Consider the following 26,795-nt stretch of genomic DNA (forward strand, 5'->3'; position numbering starts at 1 on the left):
AGGTCCTGTTGTATCCTGGCGGACACATGGGCAGGCAGAAATAGAAGCATCACTTCAGGTGAGTGTGTCAAACTTTTGCTGTAAGAATCCACTTTTCTTTTCTCCTTTCTTTCTCCCCTGTGCAATAAAACTCTGCGCTTTCTTTTACAGGCCCTCCAGCTGACCTCTGGGCTACGTCCTGGCCGTGGGGCTTTGTTGTTGGTGGGCCAGCTGAACAGTGTGCATGTGAGTGAGAGGTGATGAAGTCCAGCATGAGGCAGTGGCGGAGGCTGGTGCTGGTGGCAATGCTGGCTTGGGTTCTCCTCTTCCTCGCCCTGCTGTCTTACTTCCTGGATGCTCGTGTGGATGAGCCCCTGACCTCTGCTGGCTCTTTACTCTCCCAGCACCCCGACACGCGTCGTCTGGCCTCCATACAGGCCTCCCATCAGCAGCATGCCGTCCTGGGCTCCCGACCTGAGCTAGCTTTGCCGTTGACCACAACGTATCCCAGAGATAAGCTTGAGCTGGAGCCTTCCGCCAGCTCTACGACACCAGAGACCAGCATGGAGGTGAGCCACAACCCAAACAGCGCTCCTTACGCTGTTTATGGGAGCCAGGAAGCGAGCCGGCAGGACTACCTGGACCCACAGAGCCTGGCTGCCTGGTCCTCCTTCGGTACTGAGAATGTAGGTTCCCACTCAGACCCTGTAGTCCAGAGTCGGGAGAGAACATCTCAAACCATAGAGTATCAGAACCAAATCAGCGCCACTCGTTACCAAGGTGGCGAGGAAGAGGAAGACGATGAGAGGGAAGAGGAAGAGCTGGGAAACAGAATGAGGACTACAGCAGACAGGAGGGCCGGTGGAGACTCCTCCGATCTGGAGGAATATTATTTCTCCAAGTCGGCCTCCGTGGTGCAGCGGCTGTGGAGGGGCCGCGTATCCGCCGGTATGCTGAGTCCCCGTCTGCAGCGCGCCATGAAGGACTACATGAGCGCGAACAAGCACCACGTTTCCTACAAGGGGCAACGCAGGGCAGTTCAGAGTGCCAAGGAGCTGCTGTGTCAGATGAAAGCTCAGGCCCGGCTGAGGACAGTGGACGGGTCCGAGCAGCCCTTTTCCTCGATGGGCTGGGCTCGACTGGTGCCGTCCGTCCCCCTGGAGCAGCTGCAAAGCAGGCAGGACCAGAGCCACTTCAAGACCTGCGCAGTGGTCACTTCTGCTGGAGCCATCCTGCGTTCAGGACTGGGCAAAGAGATTGGTGAGTAGTGAAAACAAAGGCTACATCACCAGTAGCTCTTTGGTATTTGTAGAAATTCCCAACAGTTTTGCAGGAGGTGGTTATTTCATCCATTGTGTTTTCAGTTGTGGGATTACATTTTTTTTCCCCAAATGCCCTAAATGTGACCCAAGAAGTAACACAATGGGGTTAGTAAAATCAAAAAGGGTTTATCTCCTCAGGTTGTTTCACTGAATTTCCCAGCAAGGTTTCTCTTAAATTATGAGATGTAGATGCTTGGGTGTTCCTAAAGGAAAGCTTCCAAAAAAAATGGAAAGATTTAAATTTTTCTGAGTGGCTTTAATGGTAATCCGTCAATTAGATTTGGATATTTTTTTTTTGTGTACAATTACACATTTTGGCCTGTCAGTGACACTAAATGACAGCTCAAGTGGAATTAAAACTCTAGAGATGAGACGCATTCACACTAAATTTCATGCAAATCTGAGGATTACTCTTCAAGATCCTTTGTTGTGGGCAGAACAGTAATAATGTGTTCTTCGCTAAATCTTATCCCGTTTCAAAGTGGAATTGGAGTTTTAAACGATCAAATAGCAAACCAGAGCCTTTATTCCAGACCTCACTGACTGTTATTTGGCGCTGGCTGTAGTAAACGCAAACTCTGTACTTTTCCACGTGTTTGAAACGCAAACACCTCCACTATGTTAGGAGGAATTATGTTTCACTTCACTCAAGTCTTTTATCGCAAAACTTCGGCGAGAAGTGTTGAGTTTCGTAAGGGGGGAACAATGAAAGTGCGTAGCTGCTTGTATGGCTGCACTTGAATAATACAGATACTATTGTCTACAGGCACGACCTCAATTGAATGTAAGTGAACCTTTTAGATTAGATTAGATTCAAGTTTGTTGTCATTGTACAGAAGACGCACTAAGACAACAGAATGCACTTTAGCATCTAACCAGAAGTGCAAAAGCAGCCGTTAAGTGCATTCCACGTGGAATTAATTAAACAGAACAGAGTGGACAGAGTGGTTCGAGCATGCTAATGTATGAATCTATAGACATGGATACAATAGAACGTAGATAATCTAACTGCACAGGTAGGGATAGGCAGTGGAATGAGCTGTGTAAACAGTTTAAATAGTGTTAATAGCATGAAGTGTATGAACAGTGTGAAGGACAGACAGTATGGAACAGTGTAAACAGTATTAATGCTATGAGATACAGGATGATCAGTGTAAACATAAACAGCAATGTACCAGTCCACCACACTTGTAACTAAACCATCCAAGATAATACTTTCTAACTCCAAAAATAACTTAAAACCTTTCGCTTTGAGCTTTAATTTTGAAGGTCAACAGACTTCCATTCGGGCCTGCAGTAATTAGCATTTGCTCGGGCTTTGATTAACTCGTCAAGCTGACTGTGCGCAGGGTTGAGTGAGTGCCTAGTAGGCTATACGTCTTTGTATTTGAATGTGTGTGTTCTTGGTTTTCGAGACTTTTGGCAGCTCCGTGGTAAGTGGGGAGAGTGTGAACTCAGTGACAGATGGCTCACTAGAAAAAACAGGACCCCCTCTGGTAACCAATCAGGCTTCTTCACATCACATATAGCTTACTTGCATTTCTCAGTGAATTCAGCTGTTCTGAGCAAGCTCTACAGCTAGTAAGGAGGGCTTCAAGCTTTATTGCATTATTTCTCTACAGTTCTTAAACGTTTCTGTACACTGACAGGGTGAGGCAGCCCCAGATTAGAATTTGCCAGTAAGTGATGTTGCCTAAAGTGGTTTTGCATAAAGACCGATTCGTGCAGGTGATGCGAACTGAAGGGAAATTTACAGTCGACCCCTTGTTTACTGTCAGATTACCTTGTGGTTGACTGTCAGTGCAGCTGTAGCCGCGACGCTTCGCAAGAAAAGTTCCCATGTGAAAGCAGCTGAAGAGGTAGTAACAGGAACAGAAACACAGATGAAAATGTATTCAGGCGCACGTCTGAGTGTGTGTGTGTACGCACGGCTGCTTTGCTCAGCTCATGGAATAGTATTAGGATGCTTTGGATAGTTTTACTTTTAGAATATGAATATTTCACTGACTGGGACAGAAAAAAAAAAGAGAAATTTTTTTGTTTTTTACGCACCAGCGCACCAATTTAAACTCCACAGGTGCTTGTAAATCTCTCTTGATGTATCACCATCCCCCATGTTTGTTTTTTGGTTTCTGGCCAATAATGTGACCCATATGCATGTGCTCATAAACAAAGGAAGCAAATGTCTTTCCACCGCCGTACTTCATTTTTAATTTTCCCAGTCGCACGCTCGCATTTCTTGTAAAAAGCTATTTTAAGCAGGCCGAAAATACAAGTCTCCAAGTAAAAAAACTGTTATTCATGACCATCGCTCCTCTGAGGTCCATCACATGCATCTTAATGTCAGACAGCAGCAGGGTGTTGGTTCTGGGTGTCATCATCCCACTATTCATTTCTTTAAGAGAAAAAAAAAAAGATTTTAGCTTGATGTGACTTAGCGACTTGATGAATGAGATGAATGTTATGAAGCCGATTAATTATTGAACAGCCTCACAGTGCTGGAAAAGCTAGACTTTGTTACATTAATTCTCCGGCTTAGCTACAACAGGAAATCAAGCGACATTGATCTTTCTTTATCTTCTTGTTCCCAGCCTGCTGTCCTTCCCAAACGGCTGCACTGTATCAAAAGCTGCATTATGCAGCTGTGAATGGTGACTGATATTCATTACGCCTAAAAATGAATGAGAATCACACCCCCTTTTTTTCCGTGTCCCTTGCAGGTTGGCTGACATTTAGATTGTCAGATTTCAGAGGCTGCAGCTCTGAGTTCATCCTGTGGGAGCTTTGTAACTCAGGACTAGGTTTAGTTGGGTGTCTGGAAGTGGGATGTTGTGTTGCTGCCATCATGTGGTGAGCATGATGAACAGCAGCCTCAGGACAACACGGGGGATGGAGGAAATACTTACATAAAAAACACTGAGTTAATTAACTTGATGCAGACACCCTGCAGCAGAGGCTTCTGATATTATTTCTGTAACTGTCGCAGAGCTTTTGGATCAAATCTGCAGTCATTTGGAATCATAGGATACGGTACAGGTTAGTAAGTTTCTAATTAAGGAGCTCTTAGTCTGTGTTGGTGAAGCCTCTCACTGCTGTCTTTCTGTGTTTTTCAAATTTTGACTCAGGGTTTTACTTCTTTTATTTTTTTGCAAATAAAATAAGACTACTTTGCTTTACAACTATAATTTGTGAATTGGTGCCCCCCAGTGGTAAAATTGGATATGACATGAAGATGCAAAAAAAAAAAAAAAAACAGCACAGACTTCAGTAATTTGCACTTTGCTCAATTAAATAATTCAAACTAGTCGATAATTACATGGAAAATAATTTAGAAATTATTAGATTTATTAAAATTTTTATGTAGTTTCTTTTACTGTTCGCTGGTTTCAGTCTTGTTTACAATTAATGTGTAAAACTCTCAGACATAAAATGCAGCCAAAGCAAAACCAAACAAAAAACTATTACTGTTAGATCATATATTATTTTTTACTAATATTATTAATAATACTGATAATTTCATGTTGATTTAGAAAAGCAATAACCTCATTTTCAGTTTTTGCTAGATGTGATTCTGAGCTGATTTTTTTATTTTTTATTTTACTGATTAATTGCTTAGTACATAAAATGTCAAAGACGCAAGAGGAAAAACACAGTAATTAGTAGTAAGAGGCCAAATGATTTTTTTGGGCTCCAGTCTATAGTCTCAAACACTAATTTCCAGTCATGTAAATGAGAAAAAATGTCTGATTCCCTTCTCTGAGAAGCTGGAACCAGCAAATGTTAGACATTTTTTTCATTAAATGATTGTTTAATGATTAATTAACTATCAGCTTCTGTTACTTGTCTAATCAATTGAACAGATCTACATTTTAGTTTCTATATCAGTAATTATTATATTGTTTCCAGACATCTTTGCAAAGTTACACATTGCCCTTAAAGGGAATACATCATCAGTGAAAATGAGGAACGGTAGCAAAGAAAATTAAAATACTTCTTTTACTGAATACTTCTCTCAGTATTTCTATTCTTAAAATAATCTGTGCAATACCCCTGACATGTGCAATGCTCTTATTTCTATAATCTAGTGCTCATGCATATTTTGGTTTATTTTTTGTACTGCATTTCCTAAATGTTGAATAGAGATGCATTTAAAAAGTTACAACTATAACATCAGAGATGTTGATGAAATTCACAAATGTGATGTAAAGTAACAAACTTTTCAAATGTTTAAGACAAATACCTGTGTCCAATAGTTATCTATTTAATTAACATTCTTCTAACAATCCACAGCCGATATGTTCTCAGCAGTGCATCATCCGGTGATGTTAGAGGACTCTCAGGCACATAGTGAGTTAACAGGTTGGCCATGTTATTGGAACAAAGACATAGCTTAGTTTAAATAAGGAGAGTCATTTTAATTTATTACTATTTTTAAAAGTCAATCAGTGGTGGCCTGAACAGAGGAAATATATTCACTACTGCATTCGTGATTGATATCAGGAAATAAGTCATTATAATAGTTAATGTACAAACTATATTGACACAAAGCAAAATACGTTCAATCATTTCAAAAAATCCTTCTGCATTGGAATAAAATGTAATTTGCCAAAATTCCTCTTCCACATTGAAAGTCACAGTGACTGACAAACACACTTTCAGACATAAAAAGACAAACTTTGAAGTAAATCAACTGCTGAAGCAGCTAAACAGGGTCAGTTATTTTTATATGGAAGTCAACTCATGTTAGCTGTTCAAAAGATCTAACAATCAACATGTCTGAGTTTTTAAAGCAACTCGAATCTTCTCACAAGTCAACAGCAGACTGTGATTTATTCCAGACTGTAAAATGTATTCAGAATGTGGCAAAAGGAACATACTGTACGTCAAACATGCATCCTCAGAGCCACAGTGAGCCTAGGTTTAATCTTGTAGATGCTGATAAATGAATGTTTTTGAATTAATTTAATCAATTAAAAGCCTTCTTTGACAGTTTAATTAATAGTGTTGTAATACTGTAGGTTAATCATCGTATATGTCACAAGCTTCACGTTCTTTATGGCAGTTCTGCCACAGCTGCATATAGCACAAAATGTGACTTCCAGCCATTAATTTTAGCAGCTGTCTGCTTTTAAACACGCTTATTTGTTTGTAATGCAGCGCATATATAAAGCCAGCAGGAAAAATAGAGACCTCTCGCTTCCTGTCATGAATTTTCAGGCTCAGTAAGCTTTGTGTGTTTGTGAAATATTGAGTTAAACCAAGCTGCACACATATTTCACTACAACAAGACAATGTTTAATGGATTGTACAAATATGCTTAATAAAGTAGCAAATCACTATACCACTGATATTACCACTGAATGCTGCAAAACAAATACAGTAATGTCTTCATTAGACCTCCACTATGCACCTCTTCTGGTAAAAGAATCTAACTCAATCTGGAGCTGTTCACTTCTATTTTTTATATATAGTTTTCACAATTGAAAATCTTAAGGAGCTGCAAGGTGGCGCGGTGGTTAGCACCATTGCCTCGCAGCAAGAAGGTCGCCGGTTCGCGTCCTGGTGAGGACACCCGGGATCTTTCTGCATGGAGTTTACATGGTTTCTTCGTGCAGCATGGGCTCTCTCTGGGTTCTCCGGCTGGGTGTGGCCCTACGATGGGCTGGCGACCTGTCCTGGTGTCCCCTGCCTTCGCCCTGAGTCGGCTGTGATAGGCTCCAGCCCCCCATGACCCCAGTGAGGATTAAGCGGTGTATAGATAATGGATGGATGGATGAAAATCTTAAATTATGCAAAGTTTTTGAGGAGAATTTTGGGAAAGAGGGCTGCAGGGTGGCGCAGTTGGTAGCACTGTTGCCTTGCAGCAAGAAGGTTGCTGGTTCGCGTCCTGGTGGGGGCACTGGAATCTTTCTGCGTGGAGTTTGCATGTTCTCCCCGTGCAGCGTAGGTTCTCTCTGGGTTCTCCGGCTTCCTCCCACACAGTCCAAAAACATGTTGAGGTTAATTGGTGATTCTAAATTGTCTGTAGGTGTGAATGTGAGTGTGCTTGGTTGTCTGTCTCTAAGTGTAGCCCTGTGATAGACTGGTGACCTGTCCAGGGTGTCCCCTGCCTTCACCCTAAGTCAGCTGGGATAGACTCCAGTCCCCCGCGACCCTAGTGAGGATTAAGCAGTGTATAGATAATGGATGGATTTTGGGAAAGATGTAGAGCTGCCCAGGCAGGAGAAAACGCTGAAACTCTATACTTTTTATATATTTAAAAGACCGGCACCTTCAAATACTTAATGGAATGAATTCACATTGGTTCTGTACCAGGAACTCAGCGAATGTTGGCTGAGAGGGTGAACCAGGCATGGTACGCACTCCACAAGTCACCAGGGTAAACCCAATCACAGGGCAAAGTTATCCAAGTCGTAGTTCATGGTTTTTTTCTTTGTATTTAGGGTCTTTTTAGTAATGTTTTCCAGTTGACATATTTCAGCGTTAAGACTGTGGTGCTCCTCTCAGAAGGATTATTTTTTTGTTCGAGTGCTGTGCAACCTGTAAAGGGGGCAGCTAGAGGGGAATTACTTCATTTTAAGGGGTCACAGTCAGACAAGATTGAAAAATCACTGAGTGCGGGAAAAAGGTGACCCTTGGAGATGATTTGTCATGAACATGATGCACTGAGTGAAACTGTAACTTCAGCATCAGTCAAACAGAGTGTGAGAAGGTTGCATAAAGACTCTTATACCAGCTTTTATATTAACAGTAAAGAGCTGGGTTCGTTGTTGTTGTTATAATTATATATTGTGAATGTAGCAATAAAACGTATTCTTCAATGAGTTGAACTTCAAGTGTAAGGACACATTTAAGAGTGCTGTATGGAAACAGCAAACACGTGTAAAACCATTGTTTTTTCCCCCCAGGAGATCGATACTAATCATCACTAACAACATAAATGCGCGCACTGATCAGCCACAACATTTAAACCACTGACAGATGAATTGTGTAACATTGATCATGTCACTACAAAGCAATCTTGAGTCTTGGCGTTCATGTGGATGTTACTTTGACATGCACATAAACAGCACACAGAACAGCTTAAACAACGCCAAGGCAGTGACCCAGCACCTCCAGAGGTCCTATGTCCATGCACCAATGGGCCAGAACTGTTTTGGCATCACAAGTGGGACCTACACAACATTAGCCAGGTTTTGGCTGAGCAGTTTAGCTCTATGTACACAATGTAAAGTAAATGAATCAACATATTCAGTCAATGAGGAAGTAATAAACACAAAAAGATGGTGTAAAACAGACATTTTGCCTCAGATTGGTTGACTTCATTACAAAAAACATGTATTTCAGCCGGATGTAGACAAAGAATGATCTCTGCTTTAAGAACTCTTCAGGAAAATCCATCAACCGGGTCGAACTCTGCAGGGAGCGGTCGTGTTTACAGCGTTGTATAGACGCAGGAAAACAGAGCTCAGGTGTTTGCAGTAGGTAGCGCTGTTGCGTTCGCCAGTCGGTATCGTAAGCCGAGTGGTGGCAGTGATGAAGGAGCATCAGAGCGAAAGCTGCGCAACCATCCATCCTGAAGTGTCCGTCCAGTGCAGGAGCAGGATGGCTGAAACTGATGGATCGATCAGGAGACAGGCAGAAATTGATTTGTAATTATTACTACAACCATCCATCAAGCTGAGGTTTTCATGTTGAGCGTGGACTGGGAAGGACATGGGAACCAAAAAAAAAGAAAAAAAAAAAGGGACTTGAAATACAGATCTTTTCCAAATACAGCTCTTTATATATCAGTTCCCTGAGCTAACCACTGGAGAGCACTTTAGTTATGCCTGCGAGCCTCCCAGTCATCTCTGCAGTTCACGTGTCATATTGACTATTCATCCAAATGTGATGGTGCTGAACTATTGATCTTTATATTTTATGTGTGTATGTGTGTGAAGCTGCCTCAAAAACCCGTAACACCAGGCAGTAGTTCTAATTGGTGATTAGAAGAAGACCTCGACAAGCTTCGACTAATGTGAAAGACGTGAAAAAGATGTTGAGGTCTTTCTTTCTGAAGTTTCATTCGTCATCAATCATATATTGCCTGATTTATACAAATACTCTCTAGAAGCATTTTTGTGGAGAAAATTACACAATACCGAACCTTCGCTATCTTATCAGGTAATTTCAAGAAAGCATGATCCTTTCTTAACGTACGTGTTCTCCGGTGTGATATCCTGATATGCACAACTCAAGGTCAGTTCATTCTCCGCTTGGAGATAAAGTTGACATGTGCTACGTTCTGCCTTTCAGACACTCATGATGCAGTTTTACGGTTCAATGCTGCACCTACGGAGGGATACGAGAGAGACGTGGGGAACAAAACCACTATACGCATCATTAACTCGCAGGTAAGCAGCAGCTCGGCCTCAGATGATGCATAATCTGAGTCTGAGCTGATTTAATGACTCATTAATATACACGTATGCACAAGACCTGTGCCCCTCGCAGAAAAACGTGAAAGACTGCAATTTGTGATTTACTCCTTTTTAATGTAGTCCAGGTCTGGCGCAATCCTACACTAGAATTAATTAGCCATCAATAATTGCTGCATTTGCCCTTTAATTGCATATTTTTCTTGTATAAGTGAATATATATTTGAATATGTACATTTTAATTTGAGGGTAGTTCATGTTTGTTGTGATTCATTTCCATTTCTGTCAATCTTGAACAACATAAGTACAAAAAAAACAGGAGTCTCTTGTTCTTATAACATATAAAATTAAGAAAGAACCTCTTCTTGTCAGCCCCAAACTGAACAATCTGTGTTATTCAAACAGAGCATCAATAGTTTTTACATTAACAATGTATGAAGTGAATATTTGTAACGTGAAACCTAACTTGCAGCATTACACCCAAAGAGAACTGATGCTCAGGTTTTCTCCCTTAGCTGCACAAAACATTTAAGCATCCATGAGCTTGACTGTTTTGCGCTGCAGTTCTTGTCCAGCAGCAAATTGCAAACCGACGAAATGAAAAACCCTATACTGACCACAGTGGAGTTTGATTTAAATGTAATTAGAGGTAACACTACGGACATTTTTCCATCATAAGGACTTCTCAAGGACAAGGACTTTGATTTGAGAATATTTTTGCATTATCTCAGGCTTTAAAATGTGAAGGTTTTTGAGTTGTGTTTATTGTGAACTTACACACTTATTCATGGTTGAGTATTTTTGATTGTGCATTTCTAATTGCCACAGTGTGCTGATGCTCTGATATTTTGTGTTTATTCTGTTGATGGAAAGGGTTGTACTGTCTCTTTGGCGCACATGACAGACCAAACAGGAAATACTTCAAAATAAAACAGGAAGTTGCAAATCCAGCAACACGATAAACAAACCCATTCAATTCAAATTAAAATAATAACAATAGACCTTAATGAGTTATTTACATGGAGCATTGAGTAGCTAAAGAGCCAGATGTTCCTCTCAGTATATTATAAAAAATCAAAACACAATCAGAGCTAAATGGAGAGCAAGTTTAATTCATCAGACTCCAACATACATGCATTTAGTTGGTGATGTGGAAACTGCATAAATTTATTTAAAGGTTTGATCTGGATTGGCTGCCATGTTCTTTTTACACCGCTGGTACTGCAGCTGATAGGACACAGAATAGAAAACTGATCAGTCTGTTGGTTTTTAACAGAGAGTATCCAATCAATAACATTAGTTTCACTTTGATGTGGCCAAACCTAACTAAACTATACCAATGAAAGTACTGGGACACACCTCTTAATCATCGAGTTCAGGGGTTTCATTCAAGCCTGTTGCCATCGGTTTATAATGATTTCCAGGTATCGTCATCATGGAACAAAGTCAGACCTAAATGCACTTGTTGGATGTCATGTTTAAATGTATGAAGTTGAAAGTACAAGAGCTATAATGTGCAGCTCTCTTGTTAGAAATAAGTTCAGGCATTGAGTACCCTGGGTGGTAGAATAGTTCTGTTAACGTGCATGATTGACACATTTCTACCAGCATTGCTGTTTTGCAGTGCCTAAGTGTTCTTGATTATAACAGCTTGCACCTCTTGACTGAAGTAGACAGCAAATGATAGGTACATTATGTGCAGATGAAGAGTCAGGGAGCATGATGAAGAAAGCCTGGCTAACGATGAAAGCTGATGAGCACCGTTGTGATATCTTGTTATCTCTGACTGGGGTTTTAGGCTTTGTTGAGCCAGCTAACCTAAGAAAAAGCCTGGATTTGTCAAACTTGCTCTGTGGTACACCCTTCTCCTGGATGTGTCCTTAGGTTACTGTTTCATAACACATTTGACGTTTAAAATGAAAAAGTTGATCATGTCAATTTTGTCAAGACCATCAACTATTAATGTACATTATAAGAAAGAGTTCCTGTAGATACGTTTTGTGTCTTTGTTGTTGACAGTAGTTGATACCACTGTTGTGTTTATTGTTCAGTGTGATGCTACCAGCAACAACCAGTTAGCCTAGCTTAGCATAAAGCCTGGAAGCATTGGGGAGCGGGTCATGTAGTTCTGGCCAGCAGCACCTTTAAAGCACAATTTATACAGTCCCGTGCTGTTTCTTATACAGAGGCAGTGAATGTGGTTAGTATTCGATGGCAGACAACATAACGCAACAAAGCTACTGCATCTGATAAAGAAATAGGTTGTTGCTGCATCTTGTCGTTACAGTTAGCTAAGCTAAGCAGCTGCTAGCAGTAGCTTTATTGACCAACAAGTGTAATAGTAGTAACAATTGTCTGAATTAAAACATATTAAGATGACATTAAATTGTCTGATTGCTAGCATTTATCATATTTCATTCATAATATGTATGATTTTTTTTTCTTTTTCTTGATATTCACATTACACTTCTTGTTTTTCTCTACAGATCTTGGCAAATCCCAAGCACCGATTCAACACGAGCTCTATCTACAAGAATGTAACTCTGGTGGCCTGGGACCCTGCACCTTACACTATCAACTTAAACAAGGTACGTGTTTGGATGGCTGCAGCCCCGGAGCTGCTTTTTCCGCATGAGTTTCCATAGAAGATGTGTTTACTGCGACACCAAGGTCATGGTGCACAGACAGGAAATACAAACAATTCTCATAACGTGTATGGAGCGAAGGCAATGCATGAAAATGTTCTGCGGCCATTTCAACACACAAACGTGATGTCAGTGCTTATCACACTCACAGTTGATCATTCTCCCCTCATTATTCCCCTCTCGCTCATACCCGCCTCGTGTTCTCATCTATCTCTGCCCCTACATCTGACTTCCACCTGCCCTTGAAAAGGCTCTGATGTCTGCACGTTTCCAAAGCATGTTTTTTTTTTTGAGTCCCTCTTCCGACCTTTTCCCACCCCCTCTTCTCCTGTTCTTTTTTTCACGCTTGTTATTCAGGGAATGGTCTGTTGCCACAATCAATAAGATTCTAGACTTATGCAAGTAGATTTGCAATTAAAATTGATTTGCACGCCGCATGTAGCCCACTATCTTAATCACCGAAGTTATTTGGCCACTTACTGGAATATTAAAAATGTCCTTGTCTTTTCCTATTCATTTTCCTTCGCCGTTTCATTTTTGTAATTGCAACACTTGTCCCTCCAAATGAACACAATGACTAATTTTCAGTCTTTAACCTTTACACCTTTCACACAGTGTAGCATCACATAGTACAGTGCTGTTAGATTAACCTGTGAAAAAGCTTTTTTTGTGCAAAGATTACAGAGATAAAGACTGAGCAATACATTTGCCAGAATTGAGGCATGCATTCAGTTAGGTAGCCTCAGGGCATTTTATATTTCCCACTTAGAGAACAGAAAGCCTAACAAAGTGACACCAAAATGGGAAGAAAAAATCTTATTAGGAGTGTTACTTTTTTTGAAGAAGAAGAAGAAGAAGAACATGGTGCTGCACTGACACCTGACTTTTGTCTCTATGGCTTTGTTTCATATGTGATCCTGAGCCGATGCCAGTAATTAACCTGTAAAAATAAGAACTGACACGTATTGTTGCTGGAGTGTTGTTCCTTGCGGCTTGTGGTATGTTGCAGTCTGCTTGTCAGGTAGCCTTCCTGCTCTCACATGATTCCATTTATTATCTTTTACTGTGAATTCTCACATCTTCACCATTTTTTTTTCTCCTTTTTTTGCATTAAATGGTTAAAAATATCCCCATTCTTAACTGCTTCTCAACTTAAAATGTGCATTGTACTGCTTCTCAAACATGAACACGTGCTGCTTTTCTCCGTTTTATTGTCACTGGAATGTAAATCATCTTTAGTATGACAGAGCAAATTAACTGAACATGAAATGGTTTGCTAGTTTCAAATAAAGTTGCAGTAATTCCGATGTCTTAGCTGTGCATATGTAATTAACAAAGCGGGCTGGAAGTATGATAACATATAAGCGATTGGTGCTTCATTTAAAAAAAAAAAAAAAAGCGGTCAAAGTAATTACAATTCATGTCAGGTATCACGGATCCATGGAAACCTCGTTTTTTCTCATCTGGCTCTCGTTATGAAAAACAAATAATTGTGGGCAGTGATTTTCAGGTGTTCATTATTTCCACTGTAAGATTAGATATGATGTGATGATGAACTTTTATGTGCAGAATAAGAAATCTGAATTATAAGCTGATGTGTTTTGTCCCCCCTTGAATCCATTATAAGGGACTTGTTGCTACGTGGGGTGCCGATTACATCTCTATACTTACAATTTATATCAGTTGCATTGTAATGTATCTGAACAGTATGTGCGCCGGCTTCAATCATAAAAAAACTATTTTTCTGTATTCAGTAGGGTTGTACAGAGCATCTAATGGTTTTTGTCAAAGGCGTATAATTTGCCGGGCTGTTTGGACAACCTTTGCTCGCTCGTTCTTGTTCTGGTTGACTCCAAAGCCCTTTAATTTCCTTACGTGAAATGCGTCTCTTACGTATGAACGATTATGGGTCTATGGAAAAACCGACAAGGGAGCGGCTCAATTATTTTCTGTTGAAAGGCTGACCTGGTGGCAGGAGAAGATTAGCCATGTGCTCAGCTGTACAACTATACACGCTGTACGTCCTGTCCGAGCGCTTCGACTGAACAGTGTTCTGTTGCTGTGACGTTGGTGATTTTGGCTCATTGTGTTTTAGTTCCAACCATGCAACTCACCCATAATTTAAACTCAAACCTCATACGAATGAAACTGAATGAAATATAGCCACAGTTACCCCTTAAGCTGACGCAACATCAAACATCAGGGAGGAGTGTTTTACCTGTCAGGCTTTTTATGATTTTCTTTGGAAAGAAGTCAAAAAACTTCAAGATGTGTTCCCAGTGCATCTTCTATAAAAGGATCTTTCTGTCTTTTGACGTTAATCATGAGGAAATTTGTAATTAAAATTCAGAATCCATCTTTTTTTCAGTTGCTCCAGTGAAAGCATGCTTTGTCCATCATTTGTTAATCAACTCATAAATCGGTTAAGAAGCGGCTAATTTACTTGAAAGCATAAGTAAGCGATACATTTCGTTTACATACTGCTATGTAAAGAGTAATTATATAGAGATCCCCTTCAGCCATTTTTGAAAATACAGTTCTCTGCTTTGAGTAAAAAACCTTTGAAAAGTGTATGAAAACTATTTTTTAATGTTTAACAGTTTTAAATGATTCATCCACCCTGTTGTTTTAATGGAGGTCTTTTTTCTGTCTTATCAGTGGTACACCAGTCCAGACTACAACCTGTTTGGCCCTTACGTGGAGCACCGCAAGCTCCATCCTGACCAGCCCTTCTACATCCTTCACCCCAGCTACGTGTGGCGACTCTGGGATGTGATCCAGGGCAACACTCAGGAGAACATCCAGCCCAATCCCCCCTCATCTGGCTTCATAGGTGGGTACACACACGTGCATGCAGACATACGATGACATGCAGATGTACTTTCTGTGATCAAAAAATCTGGACGCTGTGTGTACAAAAAAAACATCAAAAACCGAGCCTGATTTAAATTTGGCTGCTACCACTGTCGAAGTAGCGTCTTTGTGCAGCGATAGAGTGCTCAATGTAAGCGCCATCATGTAAAAATGTGAAGCTCCAAGTGTCAAAACGATGACGCTTAAACATTAATTTCATTTTGGGGAAGAGAAAGAAGTCACACAAAAAAACCTGATGCGTAAACGCTGTTCTGTGACCAGACACACAGAGCAGCTGGAGCCCCCACATACCGTCACGCCACAGTTCAAGTCATTCAAGTCTTTTTCTCTCCGACACCTCAGGGCGTAACAGTAGAACTCTGTCTTGACAGTTCGACCCTGGGGCACTAATTCCCAGAGTACCACGTGAATGTCGAACAAAACAGCAAGTATGCGCTTCCTGCACTCCTGACCTCATGCGCCGTGTCCAGCTTTGGAAGCTGCAGGCTCTTCCGCTGTAAAAACTGTTGTTTCTTCTCTCTGTGGTAGCCACAGACCCACCTCTCGTCACCAGAGGTGATCCTCCACATGAGGATCGGCTAATCCTTCGCTGCTGACTGACTCAGAGTGGGATGTTTTCTTCTCTGCTCCGGTTTGCACGCCATGAAGAAATACAAATGTGCACCCGCCAGTCAGAAAAACCTGATGCTGATAGGCGCGGCATCACACCATCTCCTGATATTAATTTATTTTTTTTTAAATAAGATCAAACCTGGAGAGGCAACTCTAGGTTAGTAGCATTCTGCATTGTGGAATGGCGTTTTGGTTTTTTTTTTTCACATCAGAAAAAGACATTACATGTGACCACACAACCAACGCTGAATGTTTATTGGCAAATCAATCCTGTTGTCAGCTTGGTTTTTCATTTGAGATAAGCCACCTTCCACTGTTTTTTATTTTCTTTTTTGGCACATAGAACCCTCACTGTTGTTTTTAACCTTCGTTCACATGTCACCTAAATGCAATTTAATGTTCATTTGGCTTCACGCAGTCTGCATAATCACCAGGGTGCTGCAAATGAGCCTTTTTTTATGGAAGGGAAAACCCTGCACTGCATGTATACGGTGGGTACACATGCAGTGTTAGTCTGTTATCCAGCAGTTCCCTTTGTACTCTTATCTTCCCATTTCCTTGCCGTCTCCTGGAACAGATATAGGTGCAAACACATACGCGCAAGCACACACACACACACACACAAACACACACATACAAAAAAAGCTAAGACATGATGAATTTTTTATCTTCAGTATGCACAGTGAGATTATCAGCATGCAGAGTGACAAGGCAATGTACTCCAAAGCAGCACATCCATGCAGGAGGTGATGGAAATGTGACCACTGCAAGGCCGTCTTGGAAACTCTTCAGCATGTCAATACGCACTTCATGTTGGTCTGTACCACTGTAATTTTGTGGACCGCTCGGTATGCTTTTGCCCCTACACAGCTGTATTCACGAGGAATCCAATTATGGAAGGATTCTCACCTCTGAGAGACAGAACATTACTCTCGTGGCTGATCTCAAGTATTTATCTGAAATTTCAACTGCTGGTGTTGACATCACTTGTCAAGAATATTTCCTCAGCGTTTTAGAGCAGCGGTAATTTTTTCGGATCACGTCGGATGCTGCAGAGTACAGTACAGATTCTGTGCTTTAACAGTGAAGTAAGATTGATTTTTAATGTTTTAATAAACCAAACACACCTGCTGCATTTCAGCTGGAAAACACCAGAGCTTTGGTTTCCCCTGTGCAGGTTCTCACTGGTTTTTATTGTGATTACAGTAAGTGATTGCACTTCGTCATTTTCTGCAAACGCTGGCACAAGTCCGATTAGATAGCTTAAAATCACTTTACGTTAAAAACTAAAAGCTCATTAAATTGTAAGACTTTAGGCTAAGAAGTACATGAAATTAGATGGTTCTGTCCTCAGCTTGGACTGGCTTTTAGTACGACACAAACACCATTTGCCTTTTTGATGTTAGAGATGCGTCAATTATTTAGAAGCTTCTGCTTTTAGGATTTATAAATGGATACTAACGAAATAAATGTGCAAATTGTCTTTTTCCCCATTTGGCTAATGTGCAGATTTTTATCAGAATTTAGGAAGTACTTGCATTGTTCTTTGAGTTAAATGGAGATAACTCTGTAAAAGCAAATTGTAGCTAAAAGAAAATGAGAAGAAGACGCTGTGCCCTATTCTATAAATTGACCATATGTCCAATAATTTCTTCTAAAAAGAAATATTGCTTACATCCATTAGTAACTGAATAATGCTTTGGGACACAGCTTCATTATGCCGTCTTGACATGTGCCAGCTTTCAAACATCTCATGAATTGTTCCTGAAGTAAAGTTCAAATTTCAAACAGTCACTGCTGCTCTTTTCCATCATCGCTGAGAGGCAGCTGCAACACTTTCATGCTGTTCATCATTAAACAAAGGACATCAAAGCCTCACGATAACGCCGTTCTCTGAGTCATATAGTTCATTTTACTGTTTCAAAATACAGCAATGCAGCGTTTCTTTTGCACAGCAATGGTATTTATTAAAACAATTAAACCCAACAATGAAAGACAGTTGATGAATGATGATGGTAAAACGAACGTCACTTGGATGTCTTAGGTTTGGCATCTGTTCGCAGCTGGAACAAACTCAAATCAGCTTCCAGATGAGCTCAAGTCAGATTGTCAGAAAACACATTTGGCTGAGCCTCATCACGACTCCGCAGTAAGAGAGTTCGTCTTTGCTGTTTTCGAGGGAAACAACTCCATCTTGAGCAAGTCCTTATCAGTCGTGCTTGAAATCTGCACGAAGCCTCGTCAACATGTCATTAGGGCCGTTACACTTCAGCAGTTTGTGTGTATTACCATTCCCAGATGTTCCATCCATGTAGTCCAGAAATGTGTGGATGTAGATATCCACACGCCGACATAAGCCACAAACAAAGGAAGCTTTTACAAGTTCCGTAACTCAGCTCTTTGAGCGTGTTGCACCACCGCTGTCTCCTCAGATGTTTTCCAGGTCTTCCTCACCCATCACCATCACTCTGTGGCTGGTCATTCTGCACATTTGTTGTGAAATGTTACTCTTCTCCCATCTCAATCTGACCAGAGGGCAGGGATTTAATCAAGTACAGGTCTAAGTAATTGTCTGTCTCCATTTTTTCTGAATAATTCAGGATTGAATGGACTCGAACACATGCAAAGAAATAATGCAATAAGACAAAGTAAACTGTATCAAAAGAGGGAACAGCACAAAAGCACAAACTGACGTAATTCAAATAAAAGCCGACATGCAGACCAGATTTAGAAACTTTTTCCTATATACGAGGTGAAATTTAAAGTCACAATAAGGTCTTTCTGTGATAACCTTTCATATTCTGCAATATTTACAGCCAGAGCACTACAGAGGCTGGAGGCAAAAGGAGGAAAAGACAGACTTTAAATGATGACTACATCGATCCATTTAACCACTGATGAAAGCACAAATTTGTAATCGACTAGCCTCGCCATGGCACAATAACAGACCGATTGAAAAGAAAGAAAGAATAGGCACTAGGTTTTTGTTTTGTAGAAAAAAAAAAGGATGGAAATTTAAAATTGAAAAGCCCAAATTCGTTTGTGTTTGCATTGCAAAGGAATAAAAGCACATAAATGCTTTAATTCTGAAAGAAATTGTCCTCACTGCTGAAAAAAGAAGTTTTAAGAAGCCACAAAGTTCTCAAGCCTTCTAATTGGCTTCATTTGTAGTTATAATTTTCCCAAACAGTGTCACCCTTTTTCTAATATGTTGAACATAAAACAAGTGCTGAGTAGACAGATTGGTAATTCCAGGAAAAATCATCAAGTACCGTAATGTGAACCTGTAGTGTAGGAATGAGTTGCTTCAACAGTCACACAGGCGGAATGATCGGGTGTTCACACACATTGCACGTATTTCGCTGGCCGTTTAGACCTTTTGTGTCCTGTACAATAAACGCAAACCGAATGGACACGAAACAGACCCTTTTCTGAACAAGCACAAACTCACACATAAAGCACATTGAAGTTTTAAATGTTTCATGCTGTAGTCCACATTTCCACTGTAGCTTTTGTTTGTTCGAAGTGTCTAGTTATTTCATTGGGGACGCTGCTTCTCGTCGAGCATTTCCGGGCTTAGGTCGTGACCTTGGGCGGGGTCGTGTGCTTGGTGGTCGGGAAACTGCGGTTGAGAGCGTCGGTGGAGACCTGGGCAGTGCAGGCCACCGTGTTGCTGTAGACTCTGCGGTTGAGGTGGATCACCGTCGTCTTGGAGGGCATCGAGGTGCTTTCCGATGACCAGTGATCGCAGTGAAACAAGATCAGGAAACACCTGTAGAACTGAGAGGGAAATGGCAGTGTGAACAGATCGCACTCACGCCAAACTACAAGTTCATGGCTCTGCTAGAGACGGACTGACCTTGGTTTCACACAGTCAGAATTTGATTAGGCAGAAATCATTCCTTAGTGCACTTTCATGTCCTTACATTCAACATGTAGTTACGCTTGAGGAGAGAAAATGGTCCCCTAATGGCCTGTTGTGGCGGAAGAGTGGGTTGCCTCTTACACTTAGTGGTTAATTTGACCGTGGAGGTCGTTTCACACATTAGTTGGAAGGTTTGAGAGCCGCTCACAGGAATGTAAGCTGTTGTTTTTTTCTGTATTTCCTGAGTATTGCGAGAAAATGAATGTTCTCTTCTGCTTCCGTCATACTTCAGAACAAGTCAAGGCCGAGGTTTTCATAACGGCGACTGGTTGGGACACGATAGTGAAGTCAAGTATTGTATTCTGACATGTGCAACTGTTAAAAATAAACAGACAAGAATAATTGTCAGCTTATACAGATTTACTTCTGAGCACAAACATGTCTAATGAGAAAAGCATCTTGCTGGAAAAAAAAAACCCAAACATTTTCATTACGGCTTTGTGAGACTGTGTCGCAAAGGCTAATGAGATGTACCGCAATCATCAGAGAGAAAATGATAAACAGAAATCAGCAGGAATATGCGAAGCTAGGAGGAATGAAAAACAACAAAAGGTAACTAAATATACGTGTGAGCTCGCTGCGCTTTGTGCCGGCAACATATCACAGTGTTTGAGAGATATGCAGAGCACGCTGAGGCGGCAAAGTCGCAGTCTTCATGTATTATGTATTCACTTCTGGGTGTTTTTTTTTTTTTTTCCCTCCATCTAAAGAAGGCTTTTGCTGAGCACACGTGCTTTTTTTTCTCCCAGCACAGCTGAACATTTACGCTCACAAGCACATTCGCACCTGAGAACTGCCCACAGTCCGTTGCACTTTCAGATATAGTCGAGATGTTGGTAAATACAAAGATTTATCAAACGTATGGAAGGCTGAAGCACCTTTACTAATCAGGCCCCTTAAATACTGTATCCATTCAGTATCAGTGCACAACAATGGGGCGGCTGTGGCTCAGGTGGTAGAGCGGGTTGTCCTCCAATCGCAAGGTTGGCGGTTCGATCCCTCGCCCGTCCACAGTCGAAGTGTCCTTGGGCAAGACACTGAACCCGAAGATGCTCTCAATGGCATGGCAGCTCTGTCACCATTGTTGTATGAATGGGTGAATGAGAAACACATTGTGAAGTGCTTTATAAGTGCAGACCATTTACCAATAACAGTGGAGTGTGTAAGTACTGGTAAAGTATTTACATGTACAGGAAACTAAATAAAATAACTTTCTTTTTTTAAAATTTACTTTGGACTAATGGTCAAATTCCATTTCTGACTGACAAACTTAGCGACTAACTGATTAAGGTCATCAGTTGTTTTCACCTGACTGCCAGTAGCCCAAAAAAACAACATTTGTTGTATATTTAGCTTAGTTTTGTACATTTCTCTAGGATTCTGACTAAAGATTTTTTATTCATATATGTGGGCTTACAGTGAATGCTGTGTTTTGTGAATCCTATTTATGCCTGTCGATATTTTTCATAAATGTATTTGTGTAGCTACTGCATGTGGGGAAATGTGGCCATTTTCCCCTTGGCCAGCCACACATATTAAGCTGCAGTAGATAATACATAGTAGCATTAAAACTACATCAACACACAAATAGCTACATCACCGCATTTGCAAAGCATCTCACTGAGAGCAGAATGTAATCCAACAGCAGATAAATGCCATCAAATGACACTTGCTCACAGCTCGGCTACAATGCAGACAGTCAGAGAACATGACGACAGACACGTTCAAACATACTCTGATGAAACTGGAGGAGGACAGAGAGCACAAAGAGCACTGAAAGATGCAGCGTGTCTAACAGTGCTGTAGGTTTTTGTGGCGCTGTAAAATGTAGCTGCACGTTGTCTGTTGTGTTATTAGCTCTTGAGACTCCAGAGATGTGCACTGAATGCAGTGGACAGGGAAGGTATGCAGTTAGGCAGGTGGGTCATCCAGTCATCTCATGAGGAGCAAATGCAATGATTGGATTGGCTTCTTACAGGCTTTAACACTTAATTTATTGATCGCTGTTGGGATGAAAAGAGACTTTCAAAAAATAGAACCAAACATGCTTCTGGGATAAAGTCTATATTGTAGCTTTAAGCTTCAGTTGATCGGTTGTTTCTCTAATTGAAGGTGACAGTGGTCACTCGGTTCTGACCTACGTATTTGAACTAAATTCGCGACGTGAGTGCTGTTATATCATAGTAAATGTAGTGTCTTTTTCTTTTGCCGTCCGACATGGTTGGATAACACGCAGGTTTGTGTGGAACAAATTCCTTGCTTTACGGATTTGTAGCTTCTAAGTTCCCCAATCTGATCCCAGGATCATAAGAAATAAGTTATATCTCAGTAGCAACAGCTCAGTATCACTGCTCTGTGGCCAACAGATCAGGCTGTGGTTGTACTGGACAGCCTCCAGGTGTGTAACTATGTGAGAGTTAACACACAGAGAAAATATGTTGCTCTTTGCTTAACCCTCTGAACCCTAAGCAGTTTCTTGTTCCTGTCATTTTTTTATTTACTGTTGGTCTGTTTTTCACTGCAATATGAGCTCCTTCACCTCCATGGAAACGGCACAACAAGGGCTACAAGTAGAGAGAACTCAGATATGTTATAATTCTTACAATAAATGATGATAAAAATATATGCAAACAAGACAATTGAAATATCAGATTAAAACTTTTTTTTTTGTCCACATAAGTCTTTGAAAAACTTTCATTTTTAATTTGTTCTTCTATCTGCGCCTGTAGTTCAGTCAAAAAGTCCCAGACTTTTTGTCACATGACTGTTGACTGCAGCTGGCTTCTCTAAGATGCTGAGGACCGCAGAGTTTTGTGTTTTTTTACAGAATCTTGTTTGTGTAAACTGCTTATTTTTTTAGGAAATTTTCAATCAGACATGTAGATTAAATGGATTTTTATTAAATAGTGTAATTTTAAGCATGGGTTTGGTTGAGTTTTGAGATGCATGTTGCAACTAAGCAGTTCAAGGACTGAAAATCTGTCAGTTCTTTCCATTTTTACAGTTTTTGGCTACAATACTTGGTACATTTTTGCCGGTTTTTCATGCCTTAACCCTCCAGGTTGTGTGGTTCATAAAGAAAGGGAAAAAAAGGAATAAACTTAGAGGCTAACAGAAGCTGTAAGTGTTTTTGGTCCTTTTTCTTTCTTTCTTTCTTTCTTTCTTTCTTTCTTTCTTTCTTTCTTTCTTTCTTCTAATATCGAAAGGCATAATGGTTGCAACCGTAAACTACCAACCAGTTTTGGGTAAAAAACAGTGCCCTTACAATTGTTTATCAGTTGATGGTTTAAAAAGTCAAGTCAGCTAATGTTTCAAATGTCACTTCTTGTGTTTACATTGCAGGTATCCTCCTGATGATGGCGCTGTGTGAGCAGGTGCACGTCTACGAGTACATTCCCTCCATGAGGCAGACGGACCTGTGCCACTACCACGAGCGTTACTACGACGCCGCCTGTACACTGGGTGCCTACCATCCCCTCCTCTTCGAGAAGAGCCTGATCCAGCGAATCAACACGGGCCCCGAGAGCGACCTCAGGAGGAAGGGGCGCGTCACTCTTCCAGGCTTTAGCACCGTCAACTGTGACATCTGATATATGAAAGTGGACTCTTGGAGCCCGAACACACACACACCGACACACATATACACACACTCTGGCCTTTTCTGGCTGATCAAGGGAGAGGTGCAATAAAGCCACTGCAGACAAGGAGGCTGAAGCTTACAAGTTTCAAATTAGACCGCTGAAGAGCATAAGCCATAGCCCTCCAGGGAGGGATCAACATGGAGGTTTCTGAAAGACCTTGTCTTCACCGAGATGGTTTAACTCTGACCAGAGACTAGAAGGGAGAATCTCCGAGAAGGAGCTGGAAGAATATATATAAAAAAAGGACATTTTTCTCTGCTTTAGCTGAGCCACGTTAGCTGTGGAGCTGACTAGGGTAGCAACAGATTCATGTTTTAGATAGACAAGTGAATTTTCAATAACTGGGTGTTTCAGTGGTGTAAAGTCTGTGTTTCTAGATAGTATGGGTGGTTCTCCACTTAGAGGAAATGCCACTGTTTATAATTGCGGATGAGGTTGTTGGTTTTTTTTTCTTTCTTTTTTTTACTGGTCCAAAGGGTTGTGAATAAAAACAAAGAAGTCATCCACGCTGAATGTCTAAAATGTCACACAATCGCACACACTTTCACATGAAGCAGCAACACGTGCAGAAGAACACGCCGTGTGAAAGGCAGATTTCCAACGGAAGTCGAGCCGTCGGATTACTGTACATATCCTCCTGTGAAATCGGTTTCATTCGTGTCGTCACGAGGGGTTAATTTCTCACTACTGATGCGGTCATTGCTGAATTACTGTCCTGTGCATGCTGACTGACAACCACCAGTTCGCTACTTCTTGTTCACTTTTTTTTATTTTTTTTTGTTTAGGGTGTAAGTGTGTAATTAAATCATAAAAAGCTAAATGGGGCCAAAATGGATCTTCAGAAACAGGTGCTCAGAACAGCCGTAACCCTGTGCCTAGTGGTCGACCGAACACTTCCCTCGGGTTGCCTTGTGACTGTTCGGATACATGCAGTACATACTGTGGCAGGACTGCAGTACCATTCAGTTTGATTGCCATGAGATGCGGAGAGCGGTCGATACTTTCTGAAGCGACACGTATCAGGGGATTCTCAGCTCTGCCTCAGCAACCACCAGCCCCCCCCTTCGTCCCCTTCTTGTTTTCTTGATAGTCGGTTCTCTCTTTATTGAATGTAACTTTACCACTGCGTACTACGGCCAGACCCTTTGCTGGTGTGCTTACGTGCAGCTCCTTGCAGGGTTATTTCTTGTTATGTAACCGCATGAACTGCATTCCCTACAACTATAAATGTCTCATATTTCCAGAGTCCTCTAATATTAGTCTGTGCCCATCCGTAGCTCCGAGTGGAGGCGATTTGAAAAGAGGAATTTGGACCGGTAATATCTTCAGATTTCCTATGTCTCCAGGTAGAATGATATTTTTTATGTTTACAGTGAGCCAGTGCCACATCTGCAGCTAGCTCTAGAGGTCAGTGTGAAAAACCGAGTAGGTTGTGCTTTTATTATTTTTTTCTCCTTTGTCTTTTTTTTTTTTGCAGTTGGAAAGATTTTGCCTATAACAGAGATTTTTATTACTAAATGTGCTATTCTACAAAATGTGCTCGTGCCATTTGGTTGTGGTTTGGTGAAAGATATGAACTCGTCACAGAAACGTTCCCTTGAGTAGTTTGATGTAAAGAAAATGGCTCTGTAGTTGTCGTATAGTCGTGTGTAGATGATTCTGGGGTTTGACCGGGGCTGGGTGTTGAACAAAATGTGTCCGGACTAGTTGCCCAAATCTCTTTTTATAACTCAGACTTTATCCGATCAAAGAAAGAAACAAGCGTCTGTCCAAATCTTAACCACGTTTTCAGTGCTCATATTTTATATCGCAACATTCATACAATGTAAATTGTAAACAAGTAAATTTTCTTGAAATTGAACTGAGAAACTGCTGTGCACATGTGCAGTTTGTCTCCTTGATTAAATGACTAAATGACGATGACTAATTCAGTGAATTACAGGCATAACAGAGGTACTTCATCACATTGATGCAAAATTCTGTAAATCAAATATTGTCGTGAAAGCATTTTTCCCACAATGAGATATTGATGATACAATAATGAACAGTGATGTACTGTATCCGCGTCGGTGGAAATTCTATAGAGTCACTGTAAAAAGGCAGACATATGGTTTCAGGTTATATTTATGGTTGTGTTTTCCAGATTTGCTTGACCGGCGATGATGCTTTGAACACATTTTGCTCAGAATACAAAAAGTACTGCAGCTTGATACCCAGCCCCAGACACTTATAGCAAAGGAACCCAGTGAAGTCAACATCTTAGTTAGTGGACTGTAACAGAGGTTTTAAAACTGGAGTGAAGAAACAGTTTTTCAAAGCTTAAGGAGATTCCAGCATTCATTTGAAATCATGCAGGTTTTCGGCTCTGCTGTAGGTTTTTCTGTTTCTCTGTTGAGGTAAATGATAAAATGTTTTAGTGCTTGTGATTGTAGCACACTGAAGGTGCAAAAAGCCCTGAACATATTGTACATGTATATTTCTAATAACTGATTTCTCTTCAATGCACAGAGCATGCAAATCAGGATCAGGGCTAAGTCTTAAACTGTCTGTGCTGTACTGTGCTGCAAGTAGACACCATTGTCATTAATGTTGTGAGAGGCGATTGTGCTCAAGACTTTCTTTTCCTTAAGTGATGTTTTGCAGATTTTAATGCATGCTTGTGGATCACATCCGGCTGCGGTGCAGCTATCAGCAGTTCCCTGGAAGCACTTGACCGAGTGCAACACTTCTGGCAACTTCATCTTTGCATCTTAATATTGTGCCAAATTACATTTTTAATGATACCTGAGTTGAGTGGGTGAACCGCGGGGGGGGACTCAGAGTGACAGCGAGGTGCTATTGCTTCTCTCTGGGATGCCTAAGGTCAAAATTAATTGAATTTTTTTATCCTCCGCAGTTTTATTGCCAGTATTAAATACGGGATGTTGAACTGAAAACTTGTCATGTTTGGTGGTGGTGAAGTAACGAGGTGAGAAAACACTCCGGTTTCTCCTCTCAGCCTCCTTTTCTCTGTTCTTAAATCTTGAGGCCTGTTTTTCATTTACTATTGTGGGAATTTCTGCACCACACTGCCTCTGAAGGATTGTTAAACATGTGAACAAACATTTTCTACATTTCCCTTCTGCAGCTTCCTGCAAATATTCCTAAAAAGGGGAAGGAAAAAAAAAACAGAAGCATCCATGTCTGAACGTAATAAGAGTGAAGGTCCTGTTTCACTCCCAACAGCCTTAGGGTGTTCTAGATTTTTATTTCAGTGAATTCTCTTCTTACTACACTTGAATTGATATTTAAATAGACCATTTGTATGATTTCAGCTGTTGTAATTTGTCTTTTTTTACTGTGTAAATAAAGCCGTTGTACATGTCAAAGGCTGCTGA

The 26,795-nt window shown here is 40.9% G+C and overlaps 2 protein-coding genes across 4 annotated transcripts in view; one reads left to right on the forward strand and one right to left on the reverse strand.

Moving 5' to 3' along the window:
- Window positions 1-26,786, forward strand: st6gal2a (ST6 beta-galactosamide alpha-2,6-sialyltranferase 2a). The gene is made up of 6 exons (XM_008275595.1): window positions 1-58; window positions 151-1,239; window positions 9,600-9,697; window positions 12,208-12,309; window positions 15,025-15,199; window positions 23,120-26,786. Exons 2-6 carry the CDS (start codon window positions 240-242, stop codon window positions 23,365-23,367), a joined length of 1,623 nt encoding a protein of 540 aa, XP_008273817.1. The 5' UTR covers window positions 1-58; window positions 151-239; the 3' UTR covers window positions 23,368-26,786.
- The window catches only part of LOC103352886 (vertebrate ancient opsin-like), a 32,602-nt gene continuing 23,600 nt past the window's right edge, over window positions 17,794-26,795 (reverse strand). For all 3 annotated transcript variants that reach the window (XM_008275592.1, XM_008275591.1, XM_008275593.1), the window contains one exon: window positions 17,794-19,632. In XM_008275592.1, coding sequence (XP_008273814.1) covers window positions 19,429-19,632 — 204 coding nt within the window. In that variant the 3' untranslated portion in view covers window positions 17,794-19,428. The remainder of the gene's footprint in view (window positions 19,633-26,795) is intronic.

The sequence above is a fragment of the Stegastes partitus genome, unplaced genomic scaffold (genome assembly GCF_000690725.1).
Source record: "Stegastes partitus isolate 25-593 unplaced genomic scaffold, Stegastes_partitus-1.0.2 Scaffold55, whole genome shotgun sequence".
Lineage (NCBI taxonomy): Eukaryota > Metazoa > Chordata > Actinopteri > Pomacentridae > Stegastes > Stegastes partitus.

What these genes read in the sequence shown, in the direction of transcription:
- st6gal2a (XM_008275595.1), top strand. Translation starts at nt 240, where the DNA reads ATGAAGTCCAGCATGAGGCAGTGGCGGAGGCTGGTGCTGGTGGCAATG. An exon ending in AGGACTGGGCAAAGAGATTG is followed by an intron (nt 1,240 to 9,599) that starts GTGAGTAGTGAA and finishes TCTGCCTTTCAG; the next exon opens with ACACTCATGATGCAGTTTTA. An exon ending in TACGCATCATTAACTCGCAG is followed by an intron (nt 9,698 to 12,207) that starts GTAAGCAGCAGC and finishes TTTTCTCTACAG; the next exon opens with ATCTTGGCAAATCCCAAGCA.